We start from the raw sequence: 24,985 nt of genomic DNA, 5'->3' as shown, positions 1-24,985 counted from the left end.
TGGAAAGCTGCATACAACTTGTGCACCAGGGAGGCAGTTTTACAGTGCGTTAATGTCAGGAATGAAGTTGGCTGAAGGCCTCTTGCAGTGCAAGTAGAGATGGCCCCGTGGAACCCGGGTACCAGTCGACACCACCAGGCCAATTTTTGGCCTAAAACAGGCACCCGGTCCCGCACCCGGCACCACGGCCGGCCGGGGACCGGCGGTAGCTTCGGCGCCGAGCGGTACGTTCAATGCCGCGGAGGGTCCGAAATGTTCACGGGGCCCGACCCCAGCCCCGACCCTGGATTGGAAGTGCCCCCCGGTCCACTCGAAGAAGGAAACTGCCAAGCAGACCATCTGATTGTCCCAGTTGAAGAACGGACGATTCCTTTGGACAGAATGCTAGCAACTTCGAGCGTCATGGCCGCCTGGATGGCTACAAGGATCGCGATCGAATCAGGCCTTGCCCCGGAGGTCATGGACTGGATATCTCATCGGCCCGAGTTGGCGACACCGGTTAGCGGCTGGAAGCAACGTACGTCCAAACGTTTTTCTTGATACATGATCATGCTTGCTCACTGCTGAGTCTGAGTTGGTTGGTTGGAAAGAACAGTCAAGGAAGGGATTTACTTATTCGAAGAAGGCCTCGATCCGTATGACAGCGGGGTATTCCATCAAGTTGAGGCTGGCTCTGTTTTTATGGATCTCAGGATTGGAGTCGGTGATTGATTAGCTGTTGGTGTGGCTGATTGATGATTAGTCGCCTCTGTTGCTTCACCTCTTCTCCTTCGTCCATTCGCCATTTCTCGTCACCTTGGTCTACGGCTTAGTCGACTGCTATTCTGCGTGGATCTTGCTCCGTCTGTTTCGATCGAAATGGCCCAAACTCACTGGGCCTGTCAAGTCTATAAAGCTCAAAGACGACCAGTGGATGCTCAGTCCGACTTATCAGATCGAAGATTGGCATCTAATCCTATTGTCAGTAGGTACCATTTGGGGATCCAAGGCATCCACTCAACCCTTTTTACTAACTAGACATCTGTTTTATTTCTGTGACCCGATCAGCTACCTATTCTCACCCCTAAATATCCTGACCAGTTTGTCGAAATCAACAGTCGTGTTCAACAATCTGGCAGTCCTACTTGCGCTCGATGGCGCGCTTCAAAGTGCGCCTGCCCATTTTTCCTCCCCGCCATCTCCTTATTCAAGTGCTAATTTTTGCGCTGCAACTGTTTTCGCACGGCAATCTATCCAGACCAGATGGCGTTTTCGATGTTCTCTCTGTCAATCGGTACCCATCTGAGTGTATATCCTGCACTTTTGGTCCCCAGCTGTATCGGGATTATTCTTGACCAAAGAGCCTCAAAATCTACAACAGTAGGTACCCCCCGTGATATGTTATTTAGCCAACCCTGGGGTATTGTATACTTATACACACCAATCCAATTTCTGGTTTCGATCACCCTCTCTTCCAGTCCACAATAGCAAAATCATTGGGTTTTTTCATTGGGCACTTTATGTCAATTGGTCTATTCACGCCGCTCAGTGTGCTGTTCTCTCAGCTTGATGTCAACAAATATTTACGACCCAACGTAGGATTACATTGGTATTTCTCAATCGAAATGTTTGATCATTTCAGACTGTTTTTCAATGTGGTCTTTCAGATCCACCTTTTGATTTACATCTTACCACTGATTATCAAGTTCAAGTACGCGACCGTTCATATGTTCTCATCGGCTGTCTACCCTCAGTAAGCTGGCTTAACTGACCTTTCACACTCGGAATGTAGGACGGAAAAGGTTTTTGGGTTTGTAGTGATGAGTGGAGTAATATCGACTTTCAAGTCCTATCCATCGATTGGGGATACCTGTTTTTCCAACACATTGCTATTGCTACTCTATCCGGAATTGATTGCTTGTGAGTAAATATATATGCGTTGAAGCCTCTCACACTCGCTGAGATTATGAGAATGGATATTAATAGCACCCTGCCCTTGATTATTAACAACAACAGATTTCCGACATCCGCTGCTGACAATATCCCTCTACTTTTACGGGCTCTGCCTCTTACCTGCCTTCCATCATCTATGGATGAACCTGGGCTCAGGAAATGCGAATTTCTACTATGCTTCTACACTCGTTTGGGCAATCGCCAATGGGCTCGTCTGGATCGATGCCATTTCGGCTATGCTCAAAAGAAGCTTCCGAATCGTCGAGTTGGGCGCCAAGGATATCGACGAATCTAATGAAGTTATCGTTCAAATCTGATCACCCTTTCTCTCCATCCCAAAGTCTTGTTGCTCCCAGATGACGCCATTAAATGTTGCATTTGGCTTTTGTAATTGTTGGTTAACATGGCTCTCAAAATGCTACTGTGTATTCGGGCAAAACCGTAGGACAAATATCACTATTCTTTATGAGCAGGGACAAAATTGAGGGGCTATATGACGTATGTATATGCTTGTGGGTTCAAATTCGATCACTGGGGGACCATAGACGCCATGTAAAAAGAACTATTCAGGCTATATACACCACTAAACATCCAGTGTTACTAAGATGAACAATGCCAGATTTTTATGAATTACGGAATTTTTGAGATTGAATTCGTACTATGTATGTTTAAAAGTAGATGGAAATCTCCTGTTAGGGGTGACAACGTATCCAGACAGCAGTTGACGCGTTTTTCCGGGTATGTACCACCTCAGCTCCAAGACACGGACCGAGGCTGGATAAGTTCTGCCATTTAGGCGGGTCCTTCATGATGGCCAAAGATGTTGCTGGTATGTATGCGGCGCTTTGATACCTACTAAGCGGGCCTCCAGGGGTGTACGGCTGCGGTGCGCCTCGCTCTTCCAGCATTTAAGGCATCTGTCCACCTGGTCCAACGATTGGTGCTTTGCTCTCCCTACCGAGGAAGATGATTTGGACAAGCCCAAGAGACACTTTCAGTTACCACCTTTCTCAGCTTATAAACCTGAAGATAAGGAAGAATTAGATCTGGAAGACTTACTGGGCGGCCCGGGAGCGCCGGCTCTTGATCTTGAGAAACCAGCGCCGGCTGACCATGATCGACGCATCTGACGTCTTCTATGCGGTTCCGCTGGCCGCAGAGGGAACAGTTTTCCCACCAGATTGGCCGAACTTCTCGAGGACATCCTTCAACAGGACAGTTTTGCCAGGGCCCTTCGGTTGAAAAGTAGATACATCTTCCCGGGCAATCGATGTTACACCTACAGGCCTCTAGCTGCTTGATGATCACACAAAAGAGCATGAAAGCGCCTCTGAAAATCTGCATCGTTTGATTGGATTTCTGGGAGGAAATCAAAAAATAATGATCCCAAGTCAGGAAGAGGTATCCCTCATAACCTCTGGCAAATCACCACAGCTTCAGGCAATGGATTCCGTACCTTGTCTGCCAAAAATAAATTAACCGTGAAGATGACTCGAAAAGTGTCTCGAAATTTCTCGACGTAGAAGGGGTGGACAAGGACAAGCGGCTGAAGCGGTTGAAGAAAAAAATGTTGTCCTTACAAGGCAGGAAGCTCAAGGCAATACATAGCAACGCTTGAATCAACAAAGTCTTCCGGGAATTTGAGTCTCGTTGGAAAGTGTAGGAATACCTGTCTGCAAAGATCAAAAGCAACTATTTTATTCAAATTTAAATGGAGAAGTCGTTCTGGTTATCGCCAGGAAGAGAAAAGACAAAGCCTATATATTCAACCGAAACTCAACACCGGCACAAACGTGTCTGGACTTAGAACGGCACGCTCACATTACTAGGTCTCAGTACATGGCCATGTACCTCAAGTTTTTCTATTCATAGGGCTTCACGTTGCATCTGACCAAATTCAACGGGGTGAAAGATCAGATGACGGTTGGTGATACATTGAAATAAGACAAAAGCTGATAATCCACCGATTGATATAGTCGTCTGGTAACTTGCACCACGACCTTCAAGAACAGGAGTCGGTCTTCTCGAAAGGTCGTCACGGGAAAACTTTCCAGATAATGAAAAAGATACCATTTTCTTGTGTTACATATCAGATGTTTGAATCAATGTGACTTCTCCAAATATGTTCCTCAAACTAGTCACACCATGAACTTGACCATCCCTTTCCTTCTCTCGCGGGAAGTATTCACGCCAAGAATGGCCAGGCATGCCTATGTGAGACAGAGACCCTGTGGGGCCCACCTCCAGAGAGGCTTTGCTAAGGTCGGTCACATCAGAACCAACACTCTCGCCAACCAATGGGCGGGGTAGTTAACTGACTCGATTCGTACCCATTACAAAGTGCTGATTATAAATGAGTGAGAAGGTCCACATCGGACTTCTTGGCGGGCCTGCGTCCTTGTGACCACATTCATCATGGCGCTAGTGTTTCCAATTCTTGCATCACCTTCTGAGAACGGGCCTGCAGCGTCCCTGTGACCACATTCATCTGTCACACCAGTGTTTCCAACGATTGCATCACTTTCCGATAACGCGTTTTACGCGGATTTAATGGCAAGCTGTACGTTGGGCATGCTTGCCAATTAATCACACTTCAGGACACACCCAGTAGGGAGTCTGGCCTCCCGACGAAGCAATTGAGACGTGGAATTTTCAATTCAACTAGCTTGCCGTGCCATACTTGATGTAGATCCGAACCAGGTTATTGGTAGAGAAAAGAAAGAAGAAAAACTCTGACAGAGGTAAGCTGTCAAATATCGAGAACCTTGCAGGTGTTTTGGTGAGCCCAATCAAAATTTAATACATTAAGACTAGTTGCCATCGGGAAGAGAAATGGAAAATAGATGAAAACAAATAGTCCAATTTAGAGTTATATCATATGTTAATAGGGGGGCTCACAATTGAATTTTACTCAACTTTGGAGCCAAATTTAAGGCCTTTATGAAAAAAACTTTGAAGTTTTGGGAAAATGCACAGCAGCAGGTGATACCAATCAATACCTGCAACTTGTCAAGTTTTTAAGAAAATGTTCATAGACACCTTAAAATGTGTCCCAAAGTTTTATAAATTTCAATTGTGAACCCCCCTAATAGCTATGTTTTGTGGCAAATTTTAGCATTTAGCTTTATTATTAGTGATTGAACATCAAATGTACCCTAAACTTTTCCCGTGTTTGGTATACTTGGGACTGATTGAGATGAGTGGCTGCTCACGTCAGCTCTGGTAAAAAATTTAGAAATGAAAAAGTCAAATTAAGAAGACAGGTTCGGTGTAATATTGGGGAGGTAATGTGTCAGGATAGAGGCTGAGTGGATTCTTTGGCAAAAGCTATTTACTGAGGAGTTGACTTGTAGAGGAACAATTGGTGCACCTGTAAAAGAACCAAGTATTTGGTGTGTAGTATTTGAATGATTGATCTCAAAAAATATGTAACGACAAAAGTACAGGCAAATATGTGGGTTACCTGAATTAAGGGAACAATTGTATGAGCCAAGTATTGGTGATTATAGAGAAGGAGAGATGTTTAAAGACGGAGAGGTGAACAATGCCATCTTGAAGACTGGAGAAATGGCCCTGAGGGGTGCCGGGCCCAATGAAGCTTTGGGTACCCCAACTGGCCGCGGAGGTCACCTGCTTGGCAAGCAAGTTGAGTAGTTGGCGCCAAATTGGCACCCAGTAAATGCCCAGCCAAATGAAATCATTCACAAATGGATTGTGCGCATTTGTTGCCAAGTTGGTGCAGAAAACCCCCACAAGCAGGTACAAGTGTCACGCTTTTCACCCCGCCGACAGGACAGGTAAACCTTGGGGGATACTCCAGCTCAACAGAGGCATTTCCTGCTTGGCAAGCCCGTACAATTGTCATTCTTTTCTCCAGCAAAGCACCCGGTGAAGCTTGAGGGATATGTACCAAATTGCCAGGAACGGTCTCCAAGCCGGCACCAGCTTGTGCAAAATTGCCGGGAAGACCTTGGCAATTGCCTGGATTGGTTGTCTTATACATCCAATCCAGCAATTAGTTTGTTCTTTTGGTTTCAAAATTCTTGATCTGGCCAGCTTATACATGAGTGGGTTGCCTGCAATACAGGCTGAAATTTTGGTTTTTTGTTTTTGCATTTGATGGCTCATTTTTGGCGCACCAAGTACACCGTAAATAGATATGTTTTGGACATTGAATGTGGGTATGTATACAGTGGATGTCTTGGGATAGGGAACAGAAAAAGGCATGATGGAGATTGCCAAAGTAGGAAAGATTGTTTTTTTGGATTGAGGATAGGATCAAGTGGCAGAATGGTTTGGATTTTTCATAGAGAAGCAGACAAATGAGCATTGGAATAGGAAGGAGGAGGGATAGAAGCAATACAGTTTGATTTGAACAAAGAACAGTGGGAAGAGATATTACATGCCTTCATGTGCACGGAAGACAAAGGAAGTCTGGGAGACAAAGAGAACAGGAGAGAAAAAAGGCGGAGGCACCAGGAAAGATGAGCTTTTGGGGTGAGGGGAAGAGTATAGATAGAGAAAATGGGAGAGAAGAGGGGTTCCAAGGTGGCCAAGTTTCAGACTCATTAAATTCATGGTAGCATTGAGTGGGGGAAATGCTGCATTCTGGAAATCTCTGTAGGAGATTCCTTTTGGGGCCTGTTTGGACACACAGGGGCCTGAATCTCAGATTCACATGATATTCACATGGGAAGATTTAGATCTCAGCCCAAGGTACCCTGGCAGCCAAACATGTCAAGGGATCTGGACCCAAGACCGAGATCCAAATCCCAATGAGGGATATGGACCATTTTGCTGCCACTGCCAGAAATCTGAGACCTCCACCGCTCATAACCAAGCCAAGCCCCATTGCTGGTGTACTATGCATCTCATCAATGACCAACTGGACCCATTGTTAAAAAAAACCAATCAGATTGGTCATCTCAAAGGAGTCCTGTGTCCTCCGGATGACCTCTCCAACAGGTCCAACTCAATTACTGGTCAAGTCAACTCTTCTGGATGACCAGTCAAACTGGTCATCAAGAGGAATACACATCCTCTTCATGACTGGTCAAACCAGTCATTGAGAGGGATACATGTCCTCTTGATGACCAGTTAAACCAGCCATCAAGAGGAATACATATCCTCTTGATGACCGGTCAAATTGGTCATCAAGAGGATGTTATTCCTCTAGATGGCTGGTCCGTATCCCTCTTGATGATTGGTTTGACAGGTTGTCAAGAGGATATGTATCCCTCTTGATGGCTGGTTCAAGCAGTCATCAAGGGGCCTTTATCCCTCTCAATGACTGGTTTGACCAATTTTCAGGAGGATATGTATCCCTCTTGATGGCTGATTTGATCAGTCATCAAGAGGGTGTGGCTCTTGATAACCGGTTCAACAGGCCATTGAAAGGGTGTGTATTCCTCTCAATGACTGGTTTGGTTGGCTGTTGAAGGTGAGTCCTCTCTCAATGACCAGCTCAACTGGTTATTGAGATGGTTTATGCTCCTTTGAATGACCAGCTGACCCGGTCATCAAGAGCAGGTGTAAATATAATTATGTAGTCTTGTGGGGACTAGTGTTCATAGGTCCTTGGGCAGGTCTGAGCCAAGCAAGATTCTGAATCTCATGTGAGATTCACCAAAATAGGTGAATCTCAGCTTGATCTCAGATTTTTCTGAGATTTTTTGCCAGCTGAATGTGTCTCAATGATCTGGGTTGAATTTCAGACCTTGAGATTCTGGATCTTATGAGAATCTTGATCAGGGGTGTAAACGGGTTGTGTTTGGTTCAAAACATGGTGCCCAAAGGGTCAGGGAAAAAGTGCAAATATCATTTACAAGTAAGTTGGGTCCGGGTTGGGTCGCGGGTTGGTGCTAACTTAACTAAGTCCCACCCTCCTACAGGTGGAGTGGTAAAACACTGGTCGCATTGCGCCGACCGGAGGGAGGGACTTACACGCTAAACGGACTTACAGGCTGACAGCATTTGGTTTTTTGGTGGGGACTTTTTTAAAACTGCTCTCACCCATCCATTTCCTGTCCAATTTCATTATTGTTTGGATTTCCATGATGACCAAAGTCTTCTTTATCCATGTACTATACCCACCTATCCCCAACCTGTCTTCTTGATCTGCAATGTCCCTTGTAACATCATGAGTTTTGGATTCTGTACAGTGTGAACTTTGTAATATAGGATAAAGCGGACCACAGACAGTCACAAAAAATGGATCTGAGGGGTTCTGAAGGCCTCGAAAAATTCAGAAAAATTTGGAGAGATTCTCCTTGATCTTGGGAATCTTTTGTTCCCCCAAACCTTTGCTGCCCAATGGGAAAGGGTGAAGCCAGAAACGTTTGAAAAAAGACATAGTTCTGATTCTGTCAGCCCAAACTTGGACATTGGGTGTAAGTCCCTCCTTCGGAGGGTCCCGGCGGGACACTGTCCCCCCTCAAATAGAGGGACTTGTTAAGTTAGGGGTTGGTGGTGGTGGTGGCACTGTCAGGGGCCGACCCGAATGGAAAAAACCCTGCGCAAACCCGACGGGTCCCAGCGGGTCGGGCTGATTCTTTAAAGCCCAAACCCGACCAGAGCCCATCGGGTCGACCCGACCCACCTACACCCCTTTCTCGATTCTCAACTTGTGCGGGGGCTCGCGAGATTCACTCGGGATTCACCCGCGCGTCCGGACGGCCCCTTATCAGGATGGTCACCCGAGTGGCGAGATACGCGATGGATGCACAGGAGACGGTCAATTCTGTTGCGCACATGGTCTGCTATTTTCGGGCGACGAATGCTGGAGGAAAGTCGGAAAATGAATACCAAGGCGAGTGTTTTTTCCTTCGGTTCCTAATCATCTGTGGCAGTAGCAGTCGCACAAGCCTGCATTATCTGAGCTGCTTGAATCGTTTAGTCAGCCATATTAATATTTCCTCTCAAAAAATAGAACATATTTTAGGCGGAGAAGCTTCAACTCAAGAGGGTCAAATTTCGTAAGCAAACAAGTCATCTGTCCTGATTTGATTGATCACAGCGGGCTCGAATTGGCTAAAAATTTACCATTAATCCGACATCCCTTCTTGCTTTGTTTGACTTGCAGCTCAGATTTATCCGCCCAAACAAAGCCCATCTAAAAGAATCAAGATGAGGTTTCCGTGTTGGAAATTAAGATATCTTCTGGGCGTCTTTATGATGTTCCAAGCGATTATGGGCACGAAGGTAACACACCAAGCAGACCTAGCGGCAACGAAAGGAGAATCGGAGGGTGCTGCAGCCAAAGCGGGGCCCCACGGACACTTGATTGCACCGAAGGCAGGCAAGCTCATTCGAAGCGTCGGCGGACTGGGCACGCTGGTCGTCAAATTCGAGAAATACGTCGGGGACGATGGCCAGACACTTGCAATCGATATCAATCTCCGGCCAATCGATAATGATGAGAACCGGACAACTTACTTGGTCGTTATTCATCCTCCTCAGTTTCCTTCTCCACAAAATCGTCTTCTGTCCAAAAATAGAAAATGATTGCTGAGGCCGTCTCTTCCTAACCGTTCGATTCCGTGGCACTGTTTTTGTCCCGCCGGGAACAACATCATGGGCTTCTTTATTTGTTAATCACAGCTCGGAAACGGTTTGACATCCGGGAGAAACAACACTTTGATTGAGGTCCATTTTAGCACCAGATGGGCTTGCGGAAGTTATAGTTGAGCCCTAGTTGATCTTGTTCTATAAATCATTCGAGTTCATACTTTTTGTGTCTGATGAACCCGTTCCTCCCACTTCTTTTAAAACATTCAATTGGTACTCCATAGACCTGGTCATAAGGGAACATCAGTTTCACAAGGGGGTTCATATTTCGTTTCAAGTGGCAGCACCAAGGATCAAGATCACTTGCTCGCCTCTTAAGTAGATTTTTTTGGAAGCCCATAATCGCAATATATACCTGGGCAGTTACCCCTTCTTTTCTAGTATTGCACATACTGTTGATCTCAAAGTTCAGTCTCCCAAGTTTCAAAAAATTGATAAAAGAACAATCATAATCATTATTCTGATTTTTCCATCTCTGCCATTGTTTTATTATCATTTAACTGAGAAGAAAAGGGATGAATGAGGATGATTGGATTGGACACATGAGCTTCAACGAAGGTTTTATTTTCACGCAGCGGCAATCGATTTATCTGAGTTTTTCAGCAAGTAGATTGACTGAAAATTGTTGTGATGAGATTTGGACAAAAAAAATAATGAAAGAAGCTATAAAAAATGTACAAAACCATCTCACATCGGAGAGGTGATGTCTTTAAGAAACGATGAAGGCAACAAGGCTGCGGTGTAATGGTCAATGCTGCCGATGGTTATTTTCAAGCACTCATCCGGTTCTTGGTGAGGGTTTTTTCGGAGTCAACCAAAAAAAAAATAACGATGGTCAACCGAGCGACTAGACGAAGACGTGCGATGGCTAGACAAGAGACGCCCAATTCTGTTGCGAAAATGGTCCGTGATTTTGGGATGATGGAGGAAAGTCGGAAGATGAATACCAAGGTGAGTGTTGACTCCCTAATACTTTCCGATCCTACATATCTCTAGCAGTCCTACAAGCACTAATCTAGTTGATGATAACTGACCTGGAATGTTTATTGTACCACGGAAACCCTTAAGAAAGGCAATGCAACAGCTTCTCAAACGACTGATGAATCATCGTGCCCGGGCCGCGTTTGCAGAGGTGCCAATCGGGGAGAAACATGTACCTGGCCGTTCGCGAAACGATACATATCCGGTACCAATTGCGCCAGAACTTATTGCCCCGATTGAAGGAGACCATGGGGTCATTATTGCGCACGATGGACCCCAGTGGCAGGACGGACACCCAGGACAATTTTCGAGCGTGGTATGAGCGGATTCTGCGGCATTTGGTAGATACCGACCAAATTTTGGAACAAATCGATCTGGCGATATGCGCCATCTAAACCGGCAAATATCAACACCTCATCCGCAGAGCACCAGAAGAGAATAACCCACGCATCCAAGACTTGACTCCGTTCAGGACTGACAAGGCAAAAGGCATGGTTGCAAACCTCCTTAGCGCTAAACTCTGCTCGTTTTTCCGCGCATCCGAATCGTTTTTCATTGGGTTCAGATTTGCAACCTCGTCCATGGATAAGGATCTCTCGATGGTCGAGAAATGACGCGAAGTTCAGGAACTCGCTCTGGTATCAATTGGCGAGATTAGTGGGATCATCAAATGGCTTGAGAAGCCTTTGGTCGAAGCGGCAAAGGAAGAATGGGAAGAGCTGATCGTAGCGATCGATGAATTAAGTACCTACACATCGTCCTCGATCGGGAGAATACGGTCCCAGTCATCAAGCTGTGCCGGATACACTCCAACAAACTCTCGCGATTCACGTCTGGTACGCCAATATTTTTCATCGAAGGATCGATGCAGCTCGAGTCGACTCGGTTGAGAGACTTGCTCAGCCACACCAGGGATATTGACGATTGCATGGAGGAGGCTGTTACAACAATGGTCAAACGTCGAGGCTACAGAGATCGCAAACGAGCTCATCTCAAGAAAACTTGGTTTGCGACCTCTGCTGGGGAAATCTCCGAAATCCGTTCACCGCATAAGTCATCGCCATATGTTTACTCGTATGTCCCAATATAATAAAATCACAGCTTCTATAGAAGTCCCCACTCCTTCCAGTCACAACTGTAAGATCCACCGACAAATAATTGATGAACTGCTACTTAAATTCATCTGAGGTATACAGGATTGCTGTTGATGTGGGGATAACAAAGCAGCTATCAAATGAAGATAGTATTTCTTTTATATACACTCCAATATCACCAATTTATCTCTGATCAACCAAGATTCCCTCAGCATTTCATTCAAGTATGATTTTTTCCAACACTTCAATTGGCAATTTCTCCACAGAGAACTAAGATGATCTGCGAATCTAGTTTTGCATATAGAAAAGGCAGTTGTTTGAATTCTACTGATATGCCGTATGTGCCTTCCGCTGTTACTGCCACTGTCAAGTTGAAGATTATGGAATTGTATGACTCGATAAAATGGAGCAAAGACCTGAGTGAAACATACCTGCTTGTCATTTTCGACTTCAAGCGCCCCTCGGAACGTGGTTTGACGCACAAGCCTTCAGTGGATTCCACCAGTCTCACTTGGGCTGTGAAGGGTCATAGTCTGGCATAGGGGTCAACAGTGCAAACGTTGCAATAGCTTCACAAGAGTAAGCGCAGCGCAGATGTTGGGCGCGCTATGCTTCTCTGCAGCGTAGCGGCTGGCCCGCTGTTGCTTCAGCTTTTGCGGCGAAGGAGCTTTTTAGCACGCTGATTTATCGCAGGTGCAGCGGGAAGCACACTTGTTTCAGGGTTGGGAGTGGATAAATGTGCTTTTATCTCTAGCTGATAGTACGTAGATAAAAAAACTCAACAGTCTTACGAAATACTTCCGTGGAGCCTTGCGAGGCTAATTTGCACATTTTGAAACCATCGACCGCTGTGAAGTGGAATTGCTGTCTTCATTCTCAGTTATGCAATAGCTCCTGACTTGGGTCCTCTCCACCCTTGAAGAGTTCCAACTAGTAGTTACGACCCGAAAATCGAAAGGTGCAAAATGGAAAAGTGCAGTCTTGACAATGGGTACTGAAATCGGTCAGGGTGACCAGGCGATGCTCGTTGAAAGAGCTTGAGACATCTTCCGGCAAACATTGCGCGTCTCACTCGGCGTCCCAGAGAAGGAGAAAGTTCCACACCCTTCGAAACGTTGTCCCAATAGCAACTTCGCAGCCCAATACGGAAGAAACTATGGGCGACCGCTCCCCTGTGTGCGACTTGCAACTGGGGCTTCGGAGGGCATGTCTCGGCATCTCAGCAGGCTCGGATGGAGCAAATCAGTCAACAGGCCTGATGATATAAAATGGGGGTGGTCCAGCCACCACCTAGCCATAATCACCCATCCTGTCCATAGAAGTCTTATCAAGAACTGTCCATAGCTTTCCTAAAATTCCTTACACACGCCCTCCAATCAACACCGGAGACTGTTCATAGACAAATCCATCCGTCATTCTTTTGGAGACTACACGGTTACATAATCTCCATCTTTTCGACATTATACACCTTGTCCATATCTGTACTTTCGCCTTTGCATTATGTCTGTCTCCTCACTGCTAGCACTTCTGTCACTATTTGCCATTCATCTTCAGCTCATTTTTAGTCTACCCAATCCTGACGGCCACCATGGCATAATCCCCCATGAGCCTCAGGGGCAGTGGGGGCATGGCCCTGAGATTTTCCCAGTCCAGACGATACATCTGGTCTGGGACCGGGATCTCCCTATTGATCACGGCAAAAAAGTTAAAGTTTTGAGCGTTGAGACTGGCCATGTCCTCTACCTTATCAGCCAAGCCAAGGATGACGCTTTCAGCACGATAATTTCCGACGGAAACGGTAAACAACTCCTGCGATTCACACTCGATGTAGGATACCTCATTTCTCAGTGATGATATGTGTTGCAACTTGATTTCACAAATTGGGAGCTGACCCTACCACCAACCTTCCTCCATAATTTTTGCCCGTTTGTCTGTTATGCAACCCTTCGAAAAACCCGCACAGAAAAAAGCAATAATCGGTTTCGAGCACGTATACAACACATCCGTAAAAACACTGCGCTACGAGATCCATCCGAAAGGGGGTGCTGCCGATCGCTGGTTTATGCGCATAGGGGAACCCCCTATAACTTTGGCATATCACCGCGGTCGTGCAAGAAACACTGGAAATGTCTACTTGCGTGGCGATAAATTAGCTGCCTTCACATGTATGTTTCTCGCTTCACTCCATGAATATTACCAATTCATGTCGGACCTCAATTCCTCACATCAAACTTCTCTGCTGCGACATGATATAGTCGGCGACATCGCACAGGTAGACAAAACCCAGATGAAATCTGCTGATTTGAAAGGTGTTCAAAACGTTGTCACATATGAAATTGTCATGCGATCAGACATTCCGGAGGTAAGTGAATCTTGATATCCCAAGCCGCCCTTGAGAATTGCAAATCTGACTCGGCATTTGTGCAAAAATTATAGTACTACTTCATTGGGCTATGGTGTCTGTCCAAAAGAAGAATAGACCACTACGGCAAATGAGCAAGCAGCTACAACATCACTGCGATAAAACCCAGCACATTCATTTTTTTTTCATTCTGGAGTTGCTTTCTTCCTCCGAGTCCAACTTGCCCTTCTTCTAACGTGCCATTTTGTATTAGAAAAGTACTTCCTCCTGGTGTCCTTAAATCAGTCTCTTTCCGCGGTTCTTGGTAACCATCCATCATCTGGATAAAAACTCAACTGTTTTTGAATGTTCATGATCAACTTCTTTTTCAAAATCAACTGTTTCTTTCATTTTTAAATACAATGCCTATAATTGCCCAACAAGGTCTATGCATTCATCAAGCCAACATTTGCTTGCTCCCCATTCCATAACATCAGGAGGCTGGGAAAAACAACTTCCAAAAATTTGCCAACAACTCCCAAATGTAGGTTTACTTGGGGGGGACCATCTCTTGACCAGGTGTCAACGTCCAACAGAACCTTTTTGGTTCACAGGTTTTTTGGGAGTTGTCAGCCAAAACCAGCGGAACTTGACAAGGTGGCCCCCCAAATTTACCAAATTATTTTTATTATTTTTTGGCTGACCTTTTGGGAGTTTTCCAGAACATTTTGGGAGTTGTGTTGGTGGATGCCTCTTCTGTGGTGACCTCTAAAATAGCAAAGTAAGAATTGGTACTTCAGGAACAGAGGAAACAACATTATTAAAAGGCACTAAAAACCATACCATGTGGCATGGGGGGCTGGTAGAGCAGATGCCACTTTGACCTGGAAGGTCTCTGGAGATGGGCTAACTAAAAGCAAAGATAAATAACAGAAAAGGAATCTTACCAGGTGAGGGAGTTAGAGGGGTAGGCGGATGATGAGAGATAAAAGAATAGAGATGAGATGGTTAAACAGAAAGAGTCAAAGTCGGAGATGTAAGAGAAATGAATCATTGGAGGTCTATGGTAAAGATTACAACAAAAGTATTTGGGCTTGGTAGTGGTATCAATAAAAATGAGTAAAAGAGAATAGAGGAAGGGAGTCCTCTTGAAGGCAAGAGCTAAATATTCTCTTCCTGGGTAATCTTCTTGGTAGAGGTAATTCTGCATAATTACCATCAATAGGAATATCTTGAGTCTAACCTTAAGCAGAAGTTCTGGTCTTTTTAGACTTGGGGAGAGATGACTCTCCTTGAAGTGGAACTCAAAGGGGGTTTATGTTTTGTTTAAGACCCTTGCACGGGTTTCTGAGACGCTGAGGGCTGACAAGTCAACAATCCAAGACTCCCTGATTAATCTTAAGGAACTACTTTGCACAGCGGAAAACACACTTTGGTCACCAAATAGAGGATACCTTCTCTTGAATTCCTGAACCCTGTGTGTGCAAGCCAGAAATTACTTTGCAAACAGCAAAGAAAGAATGTTGTTTTTTTGGAATTCTTTTTTGAGAAATCAAACAAGGAGTTTCAAAAAAGGATGGCAGCACTACAAGAGAAACTCGTGCAACTGACAGCAGTTTACATGCAAGATATGTACTTCTGTGTAGCATTTGTTCTAGCTCCACCTAAGCACTCAACAGTCTTGCACAGTGACTTTGCATTGAAGCTTTGTAAACACAAGCCTTGAAAAAGGCTTGAGTAGCACCACAACCTTCCCCAGCGGCCGGGCAGCGCGCTTGCATGTCAACTGCTTGCAGTTGCATGAATTTTTCTTTCAGTGCAGGGGGGTCTTGGATTTTCAAAATGGAGGAATTCCTGTTTATCTGGAAACCCAGTTTTCTCAGATTTTGCTGGGAAATCTAGGCAGATCTAACACTTGGGACGATTGAGCCCAGATTCCCCTGCAAAATCTGGAAAAATCTGAGTTCCCAGATTGATGGGAATTCCTGAAAATTCAATGAGGATTTTCTTCACCCAGCTACACCCAGCTTATATTAGAGTTAATGCACAATTAAATTGAAGTTAGATTTACACAAAGCTAATGCTGAAAATCCCAGCAGTCCAATATCCAAACTGCACACCCATAGCCAAATAGCCAACGCTAGTTCCTACGGATCCAGTTTTAGTGAAAAAAGGATCCCAGGAATCATATCAAACCAATGATATGTGGGTGGAATGGCCTCATCACATGCGCCTGATGACGTCAATGGGCGGAATGAGGTGGAAATGGGAGGGGCAGCAGAGTTACAGGGAGGTATATGGGGAAATAGGGGTGGCTTGCATGTTCCCTGGCATTTGGCTCAAGTCTTTAGGGCCAGGCATGCCACATGAGAGTCAATTCCCTCCTGGACTTGGGTTAAGTTCGGGCCCAGGAGGGACGTAGTCAAGTTCCGAGTTAACCTTTCAAGGAGCTTGATCAAGGCAGCCCTCTGTGTAGGAACGCAAAACACCAATAATATCCAATATTGGCATAGTTTCAAATTAAAAGATATTGACCGATATTCACTTAGAGTCTAGACAGACAAACCACTGAGCCTCTCTACCGAAAAATGAAGCAATCTAATAAGCAAATCGGGATTGTAATAACACGTTTCACGGAAGGTACATGTTTATTGTTATATGCAGCATTTGTACATCAGGCGAGAAACGCGGGCCCAAGCCAAAAGTTGCCAGCAGTTTATATAAAATGTATACATCACAATCAGATGAAAAGATCTGCTATGTTTAGGGAGACCTAAGGCGAAGGGGCGTTTGCTTGGCCATTGACCCCGGCGGCGGCATGAGCCTTAGCGGCGGCGCTGGCGTCGAGGGAAGGCTTAGCAAAACCATCAGCGGGGGTTGGGGCGGCATCTAAAGGGACGTCACTATTGGCCTCGGCTCCGGCGGCGGCGGCGGCTCCGTTCCCGGATGAGTAACCTTCCTTTTCCCGAGAACGGCTTGTTGGATCTTGGACGGTACCATTAGGAGCGTCATCCCCGGGTTGAGATTGGTCGTCGGTTCCGGATGAGTAGCCTTGTTTGTCTGGAGCGCCGTCTGTCGGGTCTTGGTCAGTGTCATCGGGCTGGTCAGGAGCTGGAGGGGTGGGGTTGCTTCCAGGGGGGTAGCTCTGATCTCCCGAAGTACGGCTGGTTGGGTCTTGGACTGTGCCATTGGGCGGACCAGACGAGTAGCCTTCGCGTTTTGGCTGTTGGCTTGTTGCGTCTTGAACAGTACCCTGAGGGGGTAGATCATCCGGTCCTGCAGGGGTATCTTCAGAGTCGGGTCCGGAATCCTTGTTCCCCCCGTAACCTTCGTCGTCGCGTCTGTGAATCTCCTTGCCAAAGGACCGGCGTGCCTTGCTTGTCAAATGGAGATCTTCATTCGGCGCCCGAATTTCTAGGCTTAGTGGCGAGGTGGAAATGCTGTTGCTGAGGACGAGAACGGTAACTAGAACCATAAAGCTGAGGTTCATCTTCAACATTGTGGTCGAGTAACTGTTACGTTATATGCGGTTACCATGATTTGTCAGCTTGGAGTACCAGAAAAACCGATAGGCTGGGAACAAAAGAAAGAGAAAAGTTAGGAATGGCGAACAAGTGAGTGCGGATGATGTAGTAGCGCCCTTGCTAATGGGGAGCTTCGAGTAGGCGGGTCTGATTATATCACCAGAGACTGTCGAAGTCAGTGAGATTGAAGAGTTTGCCGAGCGTATTTCTGAAAGATCTCTTCACGCTCGAAAAAAGGGACAAAAAAGGAACAAGTTGATGGCTAGCAAACAAACAAAAAAACAAGGTATTGCAAAGGTAAACAACGGATAGGGAAAACAGTAATTGACTGCAGAGATCTTGAAGAAATGTATGTACGAAGGATGTTGTTCAATGAAATGACAAGCAAAGAGCCATCCATTTTATAGCTGTAGTACCAATGGCAAAGGTGTCTCGAAGACACACTGGATCTGCACCATTAGAGTGGCCAAGCTCATCTTGATAGTGCTCATCAAGCACTGATGAAGCCATGCCTACGGCCCGCTCATCTCTCTCACCCAAGGCGACATTATTTTCCCAGCGCTCATACTCGGGCGTCGTTTGATTTTGGCGATCGGGAGGGACAACCTCGGCGGCTGGGCATCGCTCCCGGTCAGCTTATGTTGTAGATTGTCCAAGTCTTGGAAGAGACCTCACCTCTGAAGACAATGAGGATCATCGATGACCATAACGCGCGGTAACGCCCTATACGTGCTTTACTACCCCTGAACAAGTTTTTCCTCCTATCACGCATAACTGCACAAGGACTTAGTTAGTTAATCAGGATCACTCAATCCAAATCTCTGGTAAAAACACCTTTGGTTTTTGGCATCTTGAGGAATTTTTGTCGCTACTGCGCTTACTGCGCTGAGAGCGCCACTGTGCTTCCTTAATCAGAAATGGCACCAAAAGCCCAGCCAGCCCAAAGGTAGCGCAGAGGTGAGTGCCGGCGGGATTCGACCTCAATCGTTGAATGTAAAAACCTTAGTGCAAAAGAAAAAGAATCAACTCTTGAGTCTTGACATCATCTCCCCTCTTCCCAAGCCACGGGGCTTCGGGGTTTGCAAGCCGTCCCGAGGCGTACATACTCCGGGTGGTGGCACCCCGGGAAGAGACCCCGTGACACCAGCCGGGTGCCTTATCCGAGACATCGTCGGAGCTCGGGCCGACGGATGCCTACCAAATACCACGAATTCAACAAAAGAAATTACAATGGTCAACCGAGCGCCGAAACGGAGACGCGCGATGGCTGAACCGGAGACGATCAATCCTGCGGCGCAAATGGTCCGTGATTTTCGGGCGAAGAATGCTGGAGGAAAGTCGGAAGACGAATACCAGGGTGAGTGTTGACTACCTACCTCTTTCCGATCCTAAATATCTCTAGCAGTCGTACAAATCGTAAAATAGATGATGATGACTGAAACGGAATGCTTCTTGTCTCATGAAAACTTTTAGAGCTCATAAAAAGGATCATACAACACCTTCTCAAACGACTGATGGATCATGGTGCCCGGACCGCGTTTACAGGGATGCGAAGCAGGGACGATAATGTTGGCCGTTCGCGAAACGAAACTTCGTACCATCTGCGCCAGAACTTATTACCCCGGTTGAAGGAGCGGATGTGGTCGTTAACGCTCGCGATGGACCCCAGGATGGCCACTCAGGGCGATTTTCGAGCGTGGTATGATCAAATTCTGGAGCATTTGGTAGAGATTGATAACATTTTAGAGCAAATCGATCTGGTGATAGGCGCCATTTATGCCGGCGAACATGAATTTCTCAGCCTCAGAGGGCCAGCAGAGGATAACCCACGTATACAAGAGTTGACCCCGTTCAGTACCAACAAGATCAAACACATGGTTAAACACCTCCTCAACGCCGAACTCAGATTGTTCTTACACGCATCCAAATCGTTTTTCATTGAGTTCAGATTTGCAACTTCGTCGAAGGGCCAAGACCGCTCGATGATCGAGAAATGGCGCGAAGTTTATCAAGCCGCTGCGGGGATACTCGGCGAGATTGACGGGATCGTAGAATGGCTTGGGAAGCCTTTGATCGAAATGGCCAAGGAAGAATGGGAAGAGTTGATCGTAGCGATCGACGATTTGTTAGACTACCTGCTTCGGGTCCTCGAGCGGGATCTGATCGGCAGCTTGAGTCCCACGGGGGAGAAGTTCTGTCAACTCACGATCCCGGTCGTCAAGCTATGTCGGATATACTTCAACAAGTTCTCGCGACTCAGGAGTAGTACGCCACTGATTTTCATCGGCGGATCGATGCAGATCGAGGTGGCTCAGTTGAGGGAGTTGCTCAGCGATACCAAGGATACTGGCGATTTCATAGACGACTTTGTCCATACGATGACAGGATGGCCATCCAGTGAACGCCAGATAAAAAACGTGTTTCTGAATCTGGTGGGCGGCTTTGTCGAGTCCTCGGGGGTCTTGATCAAGTACTGGGAATCACTTTTGTCAAGCCCTGATCATCGTACACCAGATGAGCAGCAGAAGATCCAGGACGCTCAGAGATGGGACGAAGAGTGGACCGATGCATTCTATAAAGCCGCTGGAGCTGTGCAGGAAGAGGCAGAAGGCCTCGAACACCTCGATGACGATTACGAGTCCCATGTATTTTTTGGATCTTTTGGCATCTCCGACGACGAGGATGATGAAGACGAGGACGAGTTTGATGAAGACGAGTTTGACGAGGACGAGTTTGATGAAGACGAGGATGATGAAGACGAGGATGATGAAGACGAGGATGAAGACTAATTGATCAACCGTCGAGGCTGCAGAGACCACAGACGAGCTCATATCGAGAAACATTGGTTTACAATCTCTGCTGGAGAAATCTCCGAGATCTGCTCCACAGAACAAGTGTTCGCCTTGTATTTATGTTCCCCACAACAGGATCTTATAAAAACATCACTATTTTGCATTTCCCGCTCATGATACCTGGCATGAGGATCTACCGAAAAGTAATTGAGGAAGTGCCACTAATCTGAGCTATATATGTTAGCTGTTGATATGGGCATAACATGCTCTCTCAGCTAAAATATGATAATTGTATTTCTCTTGGTCTACACACTTGAACATCTTTTCTTTGAAGCACTTTTTTTGGTTACAATGTACCTCTTCTGTCTGGAATTTTTCCAGAGAATGAAAAAGTAGTATTGCATCAGCTATCTTAAAATTACAGTTTCACAGAAGAATAAAACTCGAGACAGAGCCTCAGAGTGCAAAAAGAAGAAGGGTTTGCCTCGGAACCAGAAACTGGCATTGTTTCGCCCTGCAATGCAATAAAAGTGAAAAATTACTAGTAGTCAAAACAAGCTCCCCAACCCTGCATGGATAGTGCACTTGAGCTCAACCTCTCCCTCAAGATTTATCAACATCCAACTAAGAGAGGCAAGAATTGAGCTCCACTTCCGGTTCGAACAGTTTTTGCCCCAATTGGAGACCCTTGTAAAATACCCCGGGATCGAAGCGAGCCGTGCACCCCCCAGATCTGGGCTTCGAAAGAGATCGCGCCGGCCTCCGGTGGGAAAGAAGCCTGGCGGTGCTTGCCTTGAAGGCGGGTCGGTTAATGATAACGGATTGCCAACGCTGAGATTGATTCTCTTCAAGCCTGCCGGGCTCTTGTTAGCTCTAGGATCGACATTCAGCTACCAATATTGAGCCGTCCGAGTGCTGGCTAGATATTCTGGATCCCAGCCGGCGTTGGGGATGATGAGATCGGGCTTGGCGATCAGATTGGCTCACCGGAGGGCCAGACATAAGGTCTTCATCTTGCTGTGAAAACGTGAGTCATGGGTTTGCGACTCAGGAGGAACGGGACGTCCTTCTTGACGGCGAGACCCGTGAGGAACCAGTTGGACACGGGGAAGTTTAGCTCGGGCGGATGCGGTAGCGATATGAGTCTAGTCAGAGAAACAATGTTTCGGTCGAACGAGTCTCCAATCATGATCATCGATCGGCTCTTCAAGAAGTGCAACTCAAGTAACTACATAGTGCTCATAGATCGTCGGGATCATCGCCGTTAATCATTGCATCGAACACGGGCTGTTTGGCGCCGTTGTAGATGCTGCCTCCCGTATCGTGCTTGTTGCCTGCCGCGAAGATATTTCCAAGTTGAGCGTGATCGGAAGGGTCTTAATCTGGCGGAAGTTTGAATCGATTGGTAGGGTTATGTGCCAACGAGCTCGACACATTCCAACTTAAGATTCAAAAAGAAGAGAATTCGGTGCCTGTACGATTCATAGATAGAAAGTGGAGATCAGTAAGCTCAGATGAAGACTTGCTATCGCTGGCCAACCCTCCCAGCGCATCGTCGTCAGTGCCGTCGTTCTGGGTTTGCAGGATGGTTGGAGGCTGGCTGTGGCTCCTGTTGACCATCGAAGTCGACTGACGACTGTCCCTGGGATTACATAATCGCCACCGATGAAGGCGCAGCACCCCGCAGCACCCCGCAAGAAATTAGTGACTCGCGTTGAGAACACACGCCTGGTTGGCAGTCTCTCAGACGGGGCCACTTCTCCCATATTGGAGCGTAGTATTAATGTGTTATGTGAATCAAGATCCAATTGTCCTGCTGGTATATTACACTTATGTACATATTACAAGAGGAGATAACGACCAATTCCAACTAAAGTGGCATTAAAACACAAGCAGGCTGGAAAAATGGGGGAAAAAAGAACAAGATCAAGAGATTCGGTCGTATGACTGGCTGGAGGGGCCAGGGACCGGATCATGCTGCCCGTGGGAAGCAGGCACCATTTCGCGCTTGCAGGGTGCCTCTAGCACTTGAATCACGTTGTGTTTTTTCTTCAAGTGGTCGATATATGGCTGGCTCTCCAGGCATGCGAAGTCCGTCTTACACTGCTCGAAGTATTTGCATTTTTCTTGAAAATCATCGAATGAAGTAATTAAACAATGATCAGCAAAAAAAGTAAGGAATCCAGAGGGGTTTGGAGTAAGAGGAACATACCCCTCTTCGTTGAAGCCTTCTGCTTTGTCTTCCGTTGCTTTGGTGCTGGCCCGTTGTGTTTTTTCCACATGTGCTTCGCCAGCTCATTGGGATTCTTGTAGTCAGCATTGCAAACTTTACAAACTGGTACAAGTCAAAAACAAAACAAAAATTATGAGTGCTGTTTTTTTTGCCTGCAGAAATGAATGCAAGATAAAACTAACACAAGGGCTTCGGATCGTGTCCGTGCTTTGTCCTAAGGTGATTCCTCAGGTTCCACAAATCTTTCCTCTCATACAGTTTCCCACAGCCTTCTTCCCCACATTGCAATATGTCATTAGGTAACCTGTTCACATATTTGTCAACAATATCTTCGCCTGAATGCAAAACAAGAGTTAGTTCAAGTTTCTCCTATCTAAGTTTGTGATCGCGTTTCTGAGAACTTGGAGCAAAATGGGTGACTCACCTAGTCTGAGGGGTTTCTTTCTGGTTGATTGTTGGGGTGTCTGATCATTAGATTCTAGAGCTTCACCGGCTGAAGGAGAAATCAGGGTTAGTTGTAGTTACTTTTATCTGGTTTTACAATCAAGATTCTGAGAGCATGGCATGAAATGAATAATTCACCTCGTTTCTTGCCTTTGGCCCCCGCCGTCCTCGCTGGCTGGCCAACTTCGGCAGTATTTCGGGAAGGAAGGGCGTCCTGATGGCTCGGCAGGTAGGAGGGACCGGATTGAACGATCCTGGTGCTGCCATTCGCGCGGCTTGGCGGTTGAGACACTAGAGTTGAAAGTTTCGACAGAATTCTTTCAGTAACGATGTACATATTTCTATAGAATGAAGTCAAGAATTACCACGTGAGGGCAGCGATGCGATGGGTCTTTCCACGAGATAATAGGCACTGGCCCTGGGGCTATGATCTGAGGAGGAAAGTAGAGAGACAGTATCAACAGCAATCCAATAGGTGGTCATGAGAAGAATGTGCGCCCACCAATTGGCGGCTGGGCGGGAAACAAAAAATCGTCACGGGCATTTTGCCCCCACGCCATCGGTGCCAGTGATCCAGGTTGGTTCGCTGGTGTTGATGCTGTTGTCACAGAGTTGTATCAGCCATGATACGTAAGTCTTGATAAATGTGAAAGCTCACGGTCTGAAGGTAGTGATGGGGAGGGTCCATAGGAGTCGTGGCCTAGGCTGGGTGTGAAATAATTGGCTGGAGTAAAGATTAGGTCAGTCACTGAAATCTAACAATAACGATGTGGTCATCATGAAAACATGTTCGACTCACCGCCTGATCTTTGCAATGCGTCGAAGTTCGTGAAGTCCTGCGGTCCCATCGCCGCCATGTATCCAGCCTCGCTTGCTGGCACCGATGCTAACAAGAAGTGTTTCCACAGAGACTCGAGTATTGTCAGTCATAATGCATACATCTAGATTGATATAAATGCTCACGGTATGGGGCCAGCGACAAGGGCGCGACTTCATCACCCGGAAAGGGGTCTGTAGTAAAGATTATAGCCACATCAATTCGTCAACAAAAATGTGGAAATAGTAGGAACATTGGCGCCTCACCATTTAACAAAGCTTGTGCAAGGATGTTAATCTGCTCGGGTGAAAGCGTTTCCAGAAGCTTTGAAAACTGCTCAGATGAAAGTGGAATCGCGCAGTTGTCTGTCTCTGGAATTGAACATGTCTGGGGCCCCATCGGCGCCATTGCTCTAGGCACGTTTGCTGTTGCCGAGGGTATGAATCGTGTCAGTAATAATGTGTAAAGCTGGACGAATGTAAACGCTCACGATGTGGCGCTATCAAGGAGGGGTAGATTCCATTGACCCCATGATATGTGAAAGAGGGGGCTGAAGTAAAGATTCGAGTCAGCAAATCAGCAAAGATATGGAAGTCATGATAGCACTAAGGACTTACCATTTTCAGGCGGAATGTCAGAATTATACAAACGAGCATTTGTCCCCGGTGCCATCGGCGGGATCAGTTCAGCTGGGTTTGCCGGTGCTGGTACGGTGAAATACGCAGGGAGTCGCTGGTTCATTGGCTGAGAAGGGCCCTCAAACTGACCGTCCTCTGCGGATATAGATGTGGACCCGTCTGAGGGATTACAGTGGTAGTGTTCAACATAGCCAGAGTGGTTCATTTAGTCTCAGTGATTAAGGGTAGGATTGATTGGATTTATGGGGGTTATATCTGAGGGTAAGGAGGATGTGGCTTTCAGCGACTGTGGAAGAGGTGGGTGGGGAGAATCAGATTGCCAGCGGATCTGTGCCTTTTTTTATAGACGAAGACCAGATATCCATCTCCCCTGAGCCTTTGCTTCTCCCAGTTTCGCAGTAGAGTTACCTCTTTCTTTGGCCGCGGGGAGATAGATGTTAGGACCTGAGCCTAGAGAAGAACCCTCGGGCGGTGACCATCAGCGCCTTTGTGCCGGAGAGAATCGTCAAATTGTTTTTTTAGGAGAACAGAAGTCGCCGGCTCTAACTCCAAACAAAATGCTCATTTTTGTTCAGTGAAATACACAAAGAGATAGATACTGGCTGTTGAACATCTACCGATCG

At 46.5% G+C, this 24,985-nt stretch overlaps 7 protein-coding genes across 7 annotated transcripts; 4 read left to right on the top strand and 3 right to left on the bottom strand.

Moving 5' to 3' along the window:
- Positions 1 to 252: 252 nt before the first annotated feature.
- Positions 253 to 2,249, top strand: PtA15_4A782 (uncharacterized protein; the record flags this gene model as incomplete). Its single annotated transcript, XM_053168701.1, has 8 exons — positions 253 to 517; positions 596 to 660; positions 743 to 960; positions 1,048 to 1,148; positions 1,238 to 1,359; positions 1,458 to 1,690; positions 1,772 to 1,899; positions 1,996 to 2,249. 8 exons carry the CDS (start codon positions 253 to 255, stop codon positions 2,247 to 2,249), a joined length of 1,386 nt encoding a protein of 461 aa, XP_053019884.1.
- A 6,808-nt stretch (positions 2,250 to 9,057) lies between these two features.
- Positions 9,058 to 9,820, top strand: PtA15_4A781 (uncharacterized protein; the record flags this gene model as incomplete). Its single annotated transcript, XM_053168700.1, has 3 exons — positions 9,058 to 9,369; positions 9,532 to 9,613; positions 9,723 to 9,820. 3 exons carry the CDS (start codon positions 9,058 to 9,060, stop codon positions 9,818 to 9,820), a joined length of 492 nt encoding a protein of 163 aa, XP_053019883.1.
- Positions 9,821 to 13,073: 3,253 nt separating this feature from the next.
- PtA15_4A780 (uncharacterized protein) lies at positions 13,074 to 14,069 on the top strand (the record flags this gene model as incomplete). The annotated part of the gene is made up of 4 exons (XM_053168699.1): positions 13,074 to 13,400; positions 13,537 to 13,738; positions 13,829 to 13,935; positions 14,010 to 14,069. The coding sequence occupies 4 exons, from the start codon at positions 13,074 to 13,076 to the stop codon at positions 14,067 to 14,069; spliced, it is 696 nt and encodes a 231-aa protein (XP_053019882.1).
- Positions 14,070 to 16,687: 2,618 nt separating this feature from the next.
- Positions 16,688 to 17,413, bottom strand: PtA15_4A779 (uncharacterized protein; the record flags this gene model as incomplete). The annotated part of the gene is made up of 1 exon (XM_053168697.1): positions 16,688 to 17,413. The coding sequence occupies one exon, from the start codon at positions 17,411 to 17,413 to the stop codon at positions 16,688 to 16,690; it is 726 nt and encodes a 241-aa protein (XP_053019881.1).
- A 1,255-nt stretch (positions 17,414 to 18,668) lies between these two features.
- On the top strand, positions 18,669 to 20,492 carry PtA15_4A778 (uncharacterized protein; the record flags this gene model as incomplete). The annotated part of the gene is made up of 3 exons (XM_053168696.1): positions 18,669 to 18,795; positions 18,912 to 20,083; positions 20,475 to 20,492. The coding sequence occupies 3 exons, from the start codon at positions 18,669 to 18,671 to the stop codon at positions 20,490 to 20,492; spliced, it is 1,317 nt and encodes a 438-aa protein (XP_053019880.1).
- Positions 20,493 to 21,469: 977 nt separating this feature from the next.
- Positions 21,470 to 21,850, bottom strand: PtA15_4A777 (uncharacterized protein; the record flags this gene model as incomplete). The annotated part of the gene is made up of 3 exons (XM_053168695.1): positions 21,470 to 21,556; positions 21,654 to 21,702; positions 21,771 to 21,850. The coding sequence occupies 3 exons, from the start codon at positions 21,848 to 21,850 to the stop codon at positions 21,470 to 21,472; spliced, it is 216 nt and encodes a 71-aa protein (XP_053019879.1).
- Positions 21,851 to 22,156: 306 nt separating this feature from the next.
- Positions 22,157 to 24,465, bottom strand: PtA15_4A776 (uncharacterized protein; the record flags this gene model as incomplete). Its single annotated transcript, XM_053168694.1, has 13 exons — positions 22,157 to 22,356; positions 22,443 to 22,565; positions 22,646 to 22,798; positions 22,888 to 22,956; positions 23,046 to 23,198; positions 23,273 to 23,338; positions 23,410 to 23,505; positions 23,566 to 23,631; positions 23,707 to 23,793; positions 23,871 to 23,918; positions 23,991 to 24,149; positions 24,215 to 24,274; positions 24,342 to 24,465. 13 exons carry the CDS (start codon positions 24,463 to 24,465, stop codon positions 22,157 to 22,159), a joined length of 1,404 nt encoding a protein of 467 aa, XP_053019878.1.
- Between the last annotated feature and the right edge of the window lie 520 nt (positions 24,466 to 24,985).

Source organism: Puccinia triticina, chromosome 4A, assembly GCF_026914185.1.
Source record: "Puccinia triticina chromosome 4A, complete sequence".
NCBI classification, from domain to species: domain Eukaryota; kingdom Fungi; phylum Basidiomycota; class Pucciniomycetes; order Pucciniales; family Pucciniaceae; genus Puccinia; species Puccinia triticina.
This window is presented reverse-complemented; position numbering and strand designations above follow the sequence as displayed.